Below are 14,335 nucleotides of genomic sequence, written 5' to 3'. Positions count from 1 at the left end.
CACTGCTCTAATCAATTTGTAGACAGTCCATTTGCTGACCACTTATCTGTCCATTAAAAGTATTCTGGCTCGCTCACCTACAATTTCACACTCAATTACAGGGGGAATACAAACTTTCTGACATTACTGCCCAGTGGAATGTGAATTAAGCAACTTGAAACACTTGTCCAAATTACTCAATATCAAATTCTATTTCAGTGCTCCATCCCTTCCTCTGTCTCTTTCTGCATCCCTCTCCTCTGTTTGTACTTCCAGGAATGCCAGGGGCTCTTGGCACCATTACCCTCCCCCCTCCTCTCATCCTCTGAAGTATGGCCCAAGCTGCCGAGCTTGTGTGAGAGTTCTCCTAACCCTTGCGGCAGGATACACCAAACAGAAGGAATTCATTTCATGCAATTTTATTTATTCATTCTGCCACCCCTTCCTCCTTCCTTCCACTCGCCACTCTGAATCAAGAGTCACACCACTGCCATCCGCCCTCCTGTCTGCACTCCACAGAGCCGGAGTCCCACCTTGCTACGATTTGCTATGGATATCCGGCCACGGGAAGGGAAAAGGGAAAAGGTTTCTGCACACACTGATGGTGCGGGATGATGGAGAGGGAGAGAGAGAGAGAGAGAGCAAGAGAGCGCGAGAGAGAGAGAGAGAGAGAGAGAGAGCATGTGCGCATAGGTGAAGGTGCAGTGTGTGTGCGTGTATGTGTGTGCGTGTATATAATATCGATATTGTGATATGAGACTAGATAACTTCTGGGATTTTGGTTATCCTTATATTGTGAAATAACTTGAATGTTACTTCTTCCTGGTCTTAAAGGCTGCATTACAGTAAAGTGATAAAAATTTCTGAACTTATTGTTCTGGCTAAGTAAAATGAACAATGATTGGCTTTACATGCTCATCATATCCATATTACTGATTACACATTACTGATAACTAATGATCATTACTAATTTTAAACATTTTCTTATGTGTAAATATCTTATCAAAAGCACCAATACTCATCCCCAAAATATCATCACATTATCAATATTGAGGTATTCGGTCTAAAATATTGGGATATTTGATATAAATCTCACCCAGCCCTACATGTGCATGAGAGAGATACTGCAGTCTGCAGAGGTCAACCTGTGTTTCTACCAGTCAGTCAGAAGCCTTCCCTACACTCCTGGAGCTAGCTCTAAGGCTGCAAGGTGTGGCGCTCACCACAGGAGCAAAAAGATGTCTGCTGAGGGGGTTGCTAATGTGCAAAGAGTGAAACAACAGCATCTGTGAGAGCTGCGTGAACATCGCTTTTTGCCAGCATTGTTTTCAGAGGAAGACAAACGACAGCATCGGAAGAGTTACTAGATGAACGTTAAAGACGCATGAAGAGAGAGAGACACAAAAAACTTAAATGTTCCTTTTGCACCAGACAGACACTGGACTGAGGGGAATTAATTTAAAATGTGGACTGTAGTTGACGAGAGAGGAGGAGGAAGTCTGATAAAAGTCAGGGTGGACAGCATAGATGATGGATGAAAAGATGGGCGTACGCGTTAGCACTTAGGGGAGGACAAGTTATTGCGAGACTCTTCAGCCTAGTAAAATATTTAGGCTGCATGGAAGGACATGCTGCAATGAGGCAAAGATGAAAAAGTATATTAATAGTCTCTCAAAAAAGTGAATGAAGCAAAATCTGCTCCTTAATACCGCCATGAGCTTAAGAGCTTGGCAAGCAATGCTTGTGATTAAAACTGCCAAACACTGATTACTATACACCAAACGCCATGTCTCAGGTTGCTGAGACGTCATCGCCGGAGTGTCCAACCCGTGACTCCAGCACTACGTCACTGCAGCCTGATCACTGATGAAACATTACATAAACATCAGAGTTGAAGGATTCCAGTAGCGCTGACTGGCTCAAGAGGGAAGAACGTGAAGGGGCTTGGGGCTTCACCCGGACGGAGCAAATTGACCTTCATCCTTGTATCCATCATCCTGCGTATGAATCATTACAGTAGAATAGAGTACAATCCCTTTTAATCCTCCTGCTTCGTCATACATTTTGCGAGCAGTTTTTCATCATCTTGGCTGTAATCCCTGCGGAGAGGCTGGATGATGCAGTCGTGCCCACTGAGGGGGGACTTGGTTCAAATCCAAGGAGGGAAGAGTAGAAATTGGGTGGTGATGTTAACTGAAGATGGCTCCATTTTCGTGCCCCGTCATCTTGTGTTTGGCTTTACATTGCTGTAAGACGACTTTCTCCACCAGGTCACAGTAGTTTGGTTTCAGAAGAGCGAGAGACGAAAGAGCCGTGTGAGCTGGCAGCACGTCAATACTTCCCACCATTAGGACGTTTTACGAATATTAGGTGACATCATCAGCACAGGAGGAGCCCCACATGCAGATCGCAGCAAATCCCTGACATGATGAAAGACTATGGAAAGGTCATGCTCTCTGCTTCCTCACTAACTTGTTATCTAAATAGATTTTTTCTCTGAGTCTTTCTTCTCTCTGGCTGTGGCTGCTAGCGCTCCCATAGCCTTTTTCAGCTACCATTGTGAACGCCCTCATGTTCTCTTGTTGCTACCCAACAAAGCTATTAGAACTCAATCATTAGCTCAGCCTGCTTGCTTTTTGTGTTGGTCCTCAGGTAGAGGAAACCCACGCTGAGCCAAATGCCGAGCCCAGTTGGGTTGTGCTGGAGCTGTGGAAGCTTGTTTGGGCCTGTGATCTCCAGGCTGTTGTCTTTGCTCCAGCGCCAGATGCAGAGTTGTGCAGCCAGGACCGTCATTACATGCGGCGGGACAAAACCTGTTCAGACAGAAGGTTCGCCCCTAGAGCGCACTATCAGAGGCTCGCTGTCAAGTTCCTCATCTGCCTGCACCTTAAATGTTCCAGCATCCACCCAGCATTAAGGCCGGATGATTTCCTTTGATCTTTGTTCTTTACACTCCTCGAGTTAACACTGATCCAGAAAGAAAGTGATGGGTAGTGGTATATGAGTAGTGGTATTGGGGTAAGTGGTTATTGTCACATTCTCAGTTTTTCATATTTTTTTGTAACTCCATATTACGTAAAATATGCACAAAACCCAGCATTTTTAGTATTCATTTGTGCTGCAACATAGACCTAAATGTTTTCTGCAGTACTTCATCCTTGGCATGCAAGATTGTTTGTGAGCTCAAGAGAGGAGCAGAACAGGTGGCAAGTTTTCCTTTAACATATGGTGAATGAGCTGTGAGATTTACTAAAATAAGATGCTGTGTTCAGATTATTGAAATATGGATTTATGCATTTACTGCTGTAAATACTTAGACTGCCATCTACCTAAATATCTGAGACAGCTACAGCACTGCAACTTATCGAGAATAAACTCCACTTGGACTATAATAAATAGGAAAATGCACATATCTTTTTCTCTGCACACACACTCACATATCTTAATGACGGTGTGTGAATCATGTCCCCATCCCCCAGTGCTATATGTATTTCAGGGAATGAGAGAAAATGTTTTATGGCGTACAATTATGATGATTTGTGATTCGCCCTGCTGACAGCTTCTGTTGGAAGCCTTATTGGTTCCACAACAAATAGGCGATATCGAATGAAGGGTTGGGATGTGTTCTCCAGGGGGAGAGGGACCAGATACTGATTTGTCACCTGGCGCTGGTCGCCTTGGAGATATATTTTATCTTCCACACCATGATGGAGCCCATGGGATTCAGAAATGGATGGGGTAGAAATGGAAAGTGGCTGGACGGTGACAACCCTTCACTCTGCTTGTGACTCTAATATGACAGGTGCCATTTGCGTAGCCCTTCGTTTAACCCTAATGATGAGGGTCCCCCCCCCCCCCCGCCTCTCTTATCTCCAACCTTCACAGCGCTCCCTCCAAGACGAGGCACAAGGCACTCTGGGACGTAATTGCACGGGAGGGAGAAAACTGTATGCTCTGTTTAATGTGGGGGCGGAGAAGAGAGCAGGCAATTGTTAGGGGGAGCGGCTCCCAGTTGAATGCTTTTAATAAAAATGTTCCCTGGATAACAAAAAGAGGAGGAGTCGCAAATGAAAGAGGTGCTCAAGGTCAGCTCACAGTCCCAGTCCTGATGCCAACATGTGTGTGTGAGTGTGTGCGTGTGTGTGCCGCCTATATGCATGCATGTGTGCACTCCCTCATGAGTTCATTCTCAGCGGCACCGTCTTGGCAAATACGTTGTTTTTGCAGATGCCTTCAGAATCTCAGTCATTGCTTTGTTTACAAGATAATAATAATAATGATGTATGGCGGTGAAAACCAGAGAAAATCCCCTACCAGTTCGAGGGGATCCATGGACCCCAATTGCTCCATAAAATGTTTATTTCACTTTTCAATTCCACCTCCAACCACACAGGACTAAATAATAAATACCCAGAGCTTCATCATCTGGGCCATCGATCCAAGCTAAATCAAGGTTTCACACCATCTCCTCTCTCCTCCTCCTGCTCCCCATCACGCCAAGAGGACCTGGCTGCACTTTACATCATTTGAAGAGCCCTTGGGATTTTTCAATAAACATTACTGGTTTTAAATGGTTCCCAGGTGCGCCATGAGAGAAAAGGTGAAGGGTTCAGCCTGTGTCGCCAGAAGTAGCCTAATTTGCATTCCAGGAGAACTCTCAGCAAAATCTGGTGACCTGACGCCCTTTAATTGCACCTCTTGGGATGAAAGGGAAAATGAAAGAGAGCGAGAGAGAGATTGGAGACAGAGGAATGGAAAAAAAATTAGAAGAAAAAAAACAAAACAAGGACGCAATAGCTATAAGATAAAGGGCAGCGAAAATTACGTAGAAAGAGGACTCTACCTTTTCATTTTTTTGCACAGGGACAGAGAATTGCCGAAAAAGCAGCCTGTGGCCAGTCCCCTTAACGGCCATAGGACATCTATTGTTATTGAAAAATCTCTGGAGTGCAATATCTACTCGGTGGGGTGAGGAGGGGGCAGCTGTGACGGCTAATATAATGTTCTTTTCTCCAGCACAATCACACGCCTTGTCCCCGGCATCTGGTGGGCTATGGGGTTGGCTCTGCATATAATGTGCTGTGTGCTTAAGTTAGTGACCCACATATGCAGGCACGGGGGTAATGACGTCACTCACAGAGGGATGAGCATCTCTTTAATCCGCCATTAAGGCTCCGGGACCGGTTGGCTTCTCACTTCAGAGCGAGAGGAGAAAGTGATATAGTACACAAGAGCTCTAATGAGAATGGGAAATTAGTTACTCCTGTCATATCCCTAAAATCCATATAACAGTGCCAGAGAAGGAGGTCTAAAGAGCGCATAATGGGTGTGAGCTGCCTAGGAGGTCTTACTAAATCAGAAATAGTAAAGTAATGATATAATGGATTGTATTTATAGCCAACTTTTGCTTGTATCCAAAGCATTAGAAAGCATTACATGGCATTTGTCATACATTGCATATGTATCAAGTTTTTAAGGTACTAACAAACTAAGCGGTGTCTTGGATAACCGCTATCATGTTGCAATGTGTGAAAGACATTGCTTGGGTTTGAAACATTGGACATTACAATGTCAAGACAAAATTCCAGCTCTGTGGCCAATTATGCATTAAACCTTCTCTAAAAGTGATATGATGTAGCCAGGGCTTGACATTAACTTTTTTGCTCACCAGCCACTGTGGCTAGTGGTTTTCCAGATTTACTAGCCACTCAGCATTTTCACTAGCCATAACTTTGTTGTTGGAAAATTACGTTTTATTTGATTTAAGTTGACTATGGTGTGTGGGCATCATACTCAGTGTTTCCCACACACAGACTTTACTTGGGCGGGCCGCCCAGGTATATTAACGGCCGCCGAAGTATATTTGGCGACCCATTTTAGCATTTTTTATTTTTATTTTCTTATCCGTCCGAGGGAATGACGCCATCCGCGATCGATTAAATAGTGGACAATCTCCCCTCGTTCTAAGTTACCACTCCCGTACCTGTTCGTTCTACCAGGGTCTACCAGGGTTTCCCACACATAGAAAACTTTGCGGCGGCCCGTCACAGTATCAGCACTGACCGCCATAATATATTTTTTTGCACTATTTAATTGTAGAACTGCGTGTAGTGCATTGATTCGCTCAGCCCCTAATTGCTCTGCACGCTCTCTCTCTCGTTCTCTTTCTCTGTATCTCGCTCGTTCTCTCTCTCTCTCTGTCGCTCACTCTCTCTCTGTCTCTCTCTCTTTCTCTCTCTGTATCTTGCTCGCTCTCTCTCTCTGTCGCTCGCTCGCTCACCGGACCCATCTGTTCGCCTCCCATTACACACGCGGGCATGAGGGATATTTTGCCACTCGCCAAAGTGGCTAGTAAGAGTGACTGTGTTACACGCCACTGCTGAATTCTACCTGCATTTGGCGGGTGGGCGGGTGCTAATGTCAAGCCCTGGATGTAGCACAGTAGCACAGTAATTCACTGTCCAGAACAAGCTCAGATCTAGGACATAGGAGATAGCAGTCAGTCAGTAAGTGTTTTGAATCTTTGTTTCTGGGTTCGATTTGGACTTAGGCTGTTGTCAGGCTTTGTTGTGGCTGAGCACTTCCTGGTTTCACTGTCTGAGTTTCGATAGGTGGGTCAGCTGACGCAGGTCACACCCTCTATCTGTTGCTTTGTTGTGGAAATCTGAAAGGGGCGGGTTCAGCCCTGGTAACGAGCTGTGACTGGGCACAGCTGTGGCATTTCCTGGTATTTAAACACGTAAGCTGCGCTGTTGCATCAGTGGGAGCATCCACCCTTGTATGTCAGTCCTTCTTGTGTGAAGACCTAATTTGGTAAAGACCTTCGAGTCTACCTGTGCGAGTCCACTGAGCAAGGACACAGAGCTACTCTTATTTACTCTCTTGGCCTGCCGTCTCAACCAAACAAACCAAACAAGGACTTAACCTTGGTCAGCATTTCAGTCGGCTTGATTTTCTTGAGTGCAGTGAAACAACAAAGAGGGGATTTAGTTGTGGGGTCCATGAGAAAGTTGAGAGCGAGAGTTTTTGCCAGTCATTCCTGGAGCCTGCCTAACCCTCTACTTTACAAGAGGTTAGCACAGGAGGCCAATTAATCTCCCTCCCCCTTCTGTGTTGCAGCTGAAAGAGGGGAAATAAGTCTAAGGTTTCAAGGACACAAGATGGGTAGACAGGCTTGACTTGAGAGACCCTTTCTCTAGCTATTTCCCAGACCGGTAACAAAGGAAAGGGAGAGAAACACATTCTGGACACTATCCAAGAGGCATAGACCTTCCTCTTTCACAATGGAGTGCTCCTGAATTGCCTTCCTTTTCAGATCGCTGGAAACACAGCCTTGCTTATAGGGCTTCAGTGATAAAAGATGAACGAAAAACGAAATCTGTCCAACCCGATTTGCTTCCAATTACATGATGGTGATTGGATTTGCAAAGGGTGAACAAGGATAGAATGAACGCATAAACAAGTCTCACAAACTTCTAGAGGTGTCTCTCCCAGAATAGCCACAACCTGCTTCGTTTCAGGAGATGCCAGGCATAAGAGCTATATTCAATTAAATTAGAAAAAACAGCACACCTCTGCCAACTATGTAATTATCCCAGCAGTGTAATTGTGATTCAGAACGCATACAGGTCAAACCAATCAAAAAGATGTACATTTCTGCTTTTGCCAATCTTGGATTTTTCCCATCTTGGCTTGGAGTAGTGTGCTTTCTTAACAGTTTCTTCTAGCATCGATATCTTGCCCTTGGCCAAGAGTTGCGTGTGCAGGATTTCCAGTTTCCACATATTCCCTCTCCCACATATTCCCCTGTCCCTGTTACATCACCATCATCATCATCATCGTTAAAATCCGGAGAACACCAGACGTTGTCTTTGGGCTCCAATCAGACTTGCTCAGAGATATGCTGAAAATATAGAACCATCACTACTGATATTTTTAGTTAACGCTCCCCACCATAAAACTAGGGCAAGAGAGCTCTGGGAGCCACACATTCAAAATAATTCACTGCACTTAGGGCTTTGGCTGGCAAGTCTTGCACAGTTAACAAGTGTCCCAAAATGACTTTGCATCACTTTCCCACACTCTACTGAATCTCTTCATATCTACACATGGGAGCAAAGTCTTTCCCAACAGCCTGAAATCTTACGATGCTCCTAAAATCACCTCTTCCTTCGCTCCAGGCTATCTGCCTTGTCTTCCAAAGGGATGTGGCGGCTATTCCTCTCCTTGCCCTCCCACAACCCGCCTGTCCATCATGTCTCTCCATCTGAAATGATCCGCGATGGCACAAGCACACCTCACTGACCTGAGAGCCTGTTGGCAGAACTCTGGACGCAAAGAAAATCAAACTTTTCAGACGACTGACAAGAAAAAGAGAAAGCAAAAAAGAGAAGGAAAAAAGAAAGTTAGGGAGGGAGACAGAGGTTAGACAGAAACAGAAGTAAAGACGTTGAAAATCAGAAGAAAAGTGTCAAAGAAAGGTGCTGTCAAGGTGAATAACGGAAATGGCTATGGATCTACCAGATGTGAAGGGAGAAACTGTGGAGGAACACTAGTCAAGACACACCGAAGGCTAAAATCCCAACCTATGTACCTTGAAGCATAGGAACAACAAGCTGGTGAAGACTATGCGAGGTAAGAACTATTGCTTCCCCATCCGCCTTTCTCCCTGCCCATTTTCCTTCCACCTCACTCGTCTGTCTGCTATATCTGTGGGTGAGCAAATAGTGGATATTCCTCCTGAAATCCCAAACTACATGTCGACTCTCATTTGACAAAACTGACTGGCATTTGACAAAGCCATTTGAGTTTGAACAGATGTAAGCCCCCTCCTGTTCGGGAGTTTATTCTCAGTCAATGTCAGCACACAAGACAGCATACAGATCAACCAATCTACCTTCCTCACTGAATTATATCATTCACTGTGATGAGTTTCCACACATTGTTCCACAGCACCAAATACTGAAGGCAATGCTTGAATATAGTTGTTAAAAATGTGTAAATATACAATAATGAATAAAGAACCATGCAAAGACCAACTGAAAACAGAGCAAAAGTGTCGCGATGAAGCTATGATGTGAATATTGTAATGACATTTATTATGTGGAAAGCAGTACCCATGAAATGAAAACTAATCAGTTTTGTGATTGAGGTTCCTATGATTACAGTCACTCTCCTCATTCCTCAAGTAAGCATACGGTATACATTGCAAACCACACACATTTGTACACTATAGAAGATTAACTTATCCAACATAGTGATGGTGAAGTGAAGTCAGTAATTAACCAACGAAACTGTGTTTAAATTAGCCGTTCAATTGTCCTTTCAACCTCTTCCACATCATGCTGTGGTGCACAGAGAAGACGTATTAGATGTATCACTCTGCGGTTAATGATAGCCGTCGCTCTCTGGCATTGGGTGAATGGATTTCTGTAACAATGCGACATTACTAATCAAGTGTGTGAAGCTCGGAGACAAAGCAAACAGTACAAAAGCTATCATCCATTAAAAAGCAGACAGCAGTCACAGTGAAATAGAAATTGACCTTGATCTCATCACCTTGCCCTCATTAATCTCTCATAAATTAATCTCATGAAATCAAAGAGGAACAGTAAACGGTATAAATAGTTTTCACACAATGTGCACATGGATGATATTTAACTAATCAGTGGTAGGAGATTAATCTGTAAAAAAAACACCTTGCTGGGTTGTGAGATTTATACATAATATATTTTGAAAAATATGTGTTAAAATAATGCTTACCCTACTATTTTTTTTTTCTCTCTACACACACATTTCAATTGCTGCTCCCTCGCTGTGTAGGAACTCCCACACAACAAGGGAAAAAAAGGAAAATCTTAAAAAGAGGCGGCACTGTTGAAAGCGCTGTAAATAGCCCAGTTTTCCGTCTCTATTTGCCCTGAGCAAAAGAAACTTTTAATCATTTCTAAAGACAGATTTTAGATGACAAAAGGGAAATTAGGGAAAAAGTATGTCACAGTCATCTTCGGTTTCGGAGGAAAGAATAGAAGAAGAGTGAGCAAATATGCTATTTTCAGCCCCGGGGTCGTGACAAGGGAGAGAGGGGAAGAAAGGGATTATAGTAAAAATAAAGAAAGGAAGGGGGAGGGGGGTTGAGAGAAAGAGAGAAAGGGAGATTACAGTATAGTAAAGAGAGAGAGTGCCACAGAAGAGAGGGAGGGAGGGAGGTGCTGCAGCAGTGGCAGTCAGCGGTCTCTTTGTGCCTCTCTTTGGCTTGGCGCTGCGCTCCCGGAGCAAACGGGATGTTCTGGTGACTCTCGGCATATTGACATGCTTCTGACAACAGCGCTAAGTGTGGATCCAATCTTGCCGCATCTCTGTTTACTCATGGGATTAAATTAAAGAACACAGCATCCAATTTCATACCTGGCTTCCCCCACCACACTTCACAGTGTCACATTTACTCACTAGCATGATGCCCTCTCTCTCTCTCTCTCTCTCCCCCTCTCTCTGTCTCTCTCTCTCTCTCTCTCTCTCTCTCTCTCTCTCTCTCTCTCTCTCTGTCTCCCCCTCTCTCTGTCTCTCTCACTCTCTCTCTGTCTGTCTCTCTCTCTGTCTCTTCACCTCTCTCCCCCTCTCTCTCCGTCTCTCTCTCTCTCTGTCTCTCCCCCTCTCTCTCGTCTCTCTCTCTCTCTGTCTCTCTCCCCCTCTCTCTCGCTCTCTCTCTCTCTCCCTCTCTCACTGTCTCTCTCTCTCTCTCCCCCCCCCCTCTCTCTCTCTCTCTCTCTCGTTCCTCACAGATAATGTGCTGCGTAGCCAACAAGGGTGGTGGAGCAGGTGAAACGATGCCAGCTTTACACGGAGTGGAAATATATTTGCTTACAGGATTAACCATATTGGGTTGAAGAAAGTCATTCCCCTTCCCCCCACACTTGGAGAACAAACTATTTTTCAGCAGGGACAAATGGCTTATTTTGCCACAGCTTTCATTGTTTGCCTATCTGTTGGATCTGCATTAAGGTAGACCGCTCGGCTTGGAGCTGGGCGGCACAGATAAAGATGGCAATTAACTGCCAGAAGTTGAGGATTAGATCTCCATTAGGAGAAACATTTGGCTCTAGTAGCAGTATTATTTGAAAAGTTTTGTTCCACAATGAGGTATCCACTGACTGAAAAAACAGTGACACCTACTCTTACAAAATGATTCATAACACAACTCTAGCAGGATCAGGCTGTAGAGCCCCGTTCTGTGGCCAATTCAACATTCAGAAGCAACAACAGTATAGCACATTAATTCTCTGTATCCGTATCAGTTGTTTCTTACTAACAGTAATGGCCTACATCACAGCAGACGATGCCTTCATAACTCATCTCCTTAGTTTTCACCTGAAGTAAAACTTGACTAAAAGGTCTTTATCCATTACCAAAAACCTGATTCAAAACAAATAAATCTTGATTCAACAAAATATCAGGCTAATTAAACTACATACTGACTAAATTCACCTAATAATAACAAGTGGGTGAAATCAATTTGAAACGTGTTAAATTGAGCCTACACTGTAAAAAACACTGTGGGCACGTGTTACTTCTCACAAATTAGGATTATTTTTTTTTCTCCCTCTCTCTCAATGTCTGAGGCAAGCACTGCAGGGGAGGGTGAAATGTCAATGGAAACGTACGAATGTACATGAAAATAGAGATGTCCTGCTGATCCCTGTTTAATGAAAATGAAGACATGGATTAACCAAAATGAGGAAATAATATGTACTGCATATTGCACACTCTAATTAATCAGAACGAGGGCACGAGGTCGGTCTCGTCTGCACGCAATACCATCTTGTGTACTTGATGTGGTAAATCGTGGTTGTTTTTTATCCTGTAGCCTCTCCTGGGTTCTATAGCCCACTGCTTCCTTCAGTAAATGTTTAAAATACACTTTTATACCAGACTTGGCTCCTCTCTCGCCTTGTTCCTCCAACTCAAACTCATGAAAAGCTTCAGAGTTTTTTGAGTCAGTTGCAAATCAAGCAGTTTTCCGTCACTTCATTCCTTGATCTGTGGCTTTTTCCCTGCAGGCTGCTCGATGTCTGTCGGAAAACTGTCGTTTCTACCGGCTAATTTTCTTTACTGTGTAATGAGTTGGCCCTTCTGTCTGTCTGTGTGGCAATATTTTCCCATCTAACCTCACCATTCCCCCTGAAGCTTCATCATCCTCACCACATTATTGTTCTGAAGGCATGTGAGTAATTGTGTGAAATTAGTTTTGAGAGTTTTGCCGGTGCTCACTGGATAAAGGCAGCATCCATCTGTCCATTGTTGAATAGAGCGCTAGGGGAGGAGAAGGAGAAATGTTCACCTTTTGGGCTAATGGGGGTATTTTATTTTCTGTATTCATTTTCCAAGTCGATTTTATAGAATTCTAAAAATGCAGCCATTTAAAAGGCAAAAAGCTTATGTAAGAAAAGTCATGGAAGGAGGAGGATATTCACAGTGTTGGAAAAAAAAACATTTTTAAAAGTCTTGACTCCTTTCTTGGCCTTTCTAGAGGTTAAGGTGGTTAGAGGTTGAGAAAACACTTTCAAACACGGGATTCTCTATATTTTAGAGATATTAAATGATGAATTTAAGGTAATGATATTCTTTTCAAAATGGATTACTAAGAGTTTTGGAATAGAACTCTTCATTTCTAGACGTGATGATGTATTGTCACATAATCATGGTTTATAATTAGATGTAGGAACAATCCTGACTCATTTGTTGATAGATTTCGAGGAGAAAATAATCCTGGCTTGATTGCTTGGGAACTTGACACGTAACACATGATTCACGGAGAGCCCTTCAAAAGATCTCCTCTCCAACTCCAACTGAGCGCCATAAGGAGCATGAGAGCAGCCAGTGAGATCAAATATCTTGAAGAGGTCTTGCATCATCGACTTAATAATCCTGAATCTCCGAAGATTTGATGGAGGAAGAACTCAGGTGTGGCAGACAGTGCCCATCCAGCCCTCATTAAGAACTGATCCGCCTTTTATTAGGAGCTTTATTGTGGGATTTCCCTCTAGCTCCTGCAGCGTGGGAACTGACTGATATGCTCCGTTGCAGAGGACCTTAGGACCCCTCCAGATCTGTCTCCAATTAGAGGCTGTTAGAGACTGTGGCTCCGCTGGCGGGTTGTGAGGTTTCCCATGTGATCGACAGGGAAGGCAGATACGGTGACAAGTGCATGTTGCTGAGACACAAACGGGTGTGACTTGTGTTACCTTTCATCTGACAGCTCAGCAAAGATAATGAACGGTATTTTATTAATTTCATTTGTCGCAACCCTCTAAGTAGCAGCTCTCATATAGCCCAGTTTTAGACCAAGCAGTACATACATTATGACATAATTAAACAATTCATAAACAGCTGATAATGCTATATTTTTTTTCTCATACCCTAGAAGACATATAGCATGTACTGTATGTAGCCAAATTTTAGCCTAGACGTCTATAACCATTTAGACGTCTTTTAAACGGCTAATGAACATAAAATTGCTCAGTGGGAAGGTTGGCAGATCATCCACCTGAAATTTTGTGATGAATTTTATTAAATTAACGCCTCATTATGTGACACTTCCACTTGAAATCTTTAAAATATCTCCCATGTGATGTTTCTGAGCCAGTGTTGTGCTTGAGACATTGCTAGAAAAAAGGTCAAAAGGTCTTGCAAAAAAATCCCACATGACCTGAGCCTCAGTCACTCACCAAACATGTTGCCGATATGCCCGTTCCTCGTCAAAGGCCGCAGTTCATTCTTGCCCCAGGCGTAGCGCTTGTAGTTGTCCCAGGCAAACTTCATCATCTGCAAGGTAAACAGAGGGCAGACATACCGGTCATCGGGCTGATAGCGAAGCAACCTGCCTCCAAACTCCAGACGTAATTAAACTGGAAAGGCCCAAGGCGATGTGAATGATGGCTTATTGATCAGGACTGGATTAAGGACAAGCACGCAATTATCATACATAAACCACGCTGCTAAACAATGGGATTGACACTTCCCCTGCAGCCAGCCCCCGCTAAATTAAACATTTGAATGATGTCACCAGATGAAAAGCTAGCTTAATAGATTAAAATACATCCAAGGGAGGAAAGTACTCTGAAATCGATGCCCTCTACCCCTCCCTGCGTGCTATGGATAAAGTGATTTGGATGTGATTTGCAAAACAGAAGCGAATGGTGTTTGATGCGGTAAAAGGGAGAGCAAGATGGGGAAGTTAGGGATGAAGAAAAGGGAATTCAATAATTTCAGCTGAAAAGCCGGTAGTTGAGTGATACATCTCTGCCTGCAGCGACGCACAGTTATAATTAGCTTAGCAGCATGTGAGGGGAAGTTGGTT

At 43.8% G+C, this 14,335-nt stretch overlaps 1 protein-coding gene across 3 annotated transcripts in view; it reads right to left on the bottom strand.

Annotated features, from left to right (window-relative positions):
• Nucleotides 1-13,856, bottom strand: part of LOC139649714 (mannosyl-oligosaccharide 1,2-alpha-mannosidase IC) — a 92,145-nt gene extending 78,289 nt beyond the window's left edge. For all 3 annotated transcript variants that reach the window (XM_071526197.1, XM_071526198.1, XM_071526195.1), the window contains exon 1: nucleotides 13,704-13,856. In XM_071526197.1, coding sequence (XP_071382298.1) covers nucleotides 13,704-13,800 — 97 coding nt within the window. In that variant the 5' untranslated portion in view covers nucleotides 13,801-13,856. The remainder of the gene's footprint in view (nucleotides 1-13,703) is intronic.
• Nucleotides 13,857-14,335: the final 479 nt, after the last annotated feature.

Source organism: Centroberyx affinis, unplaced genomic scaffold (genome assembly GCF_046629955.1).
Source record: "Centroberyx affinis isolate AG114_WGS23_722 - 3 ecotype Tasmania unplaced genomic scaffold, CSIRO-AGI_Caff_v1 ptg001394l_1, whole genome shotgun sequence".
In the NCBI taxonomy this organism is placed as follows: Eukaryota; Metazoa; Chordata; class Actinopteri; order Beryciformes; family Berycidae; genus Centroberyx; species Centroberyx affinis.
The sequence above is the reverse complement of the archived record's forward strand: the minus strand, read 5'-3'. Positions and strand labels throughout refer to the sequence as shown.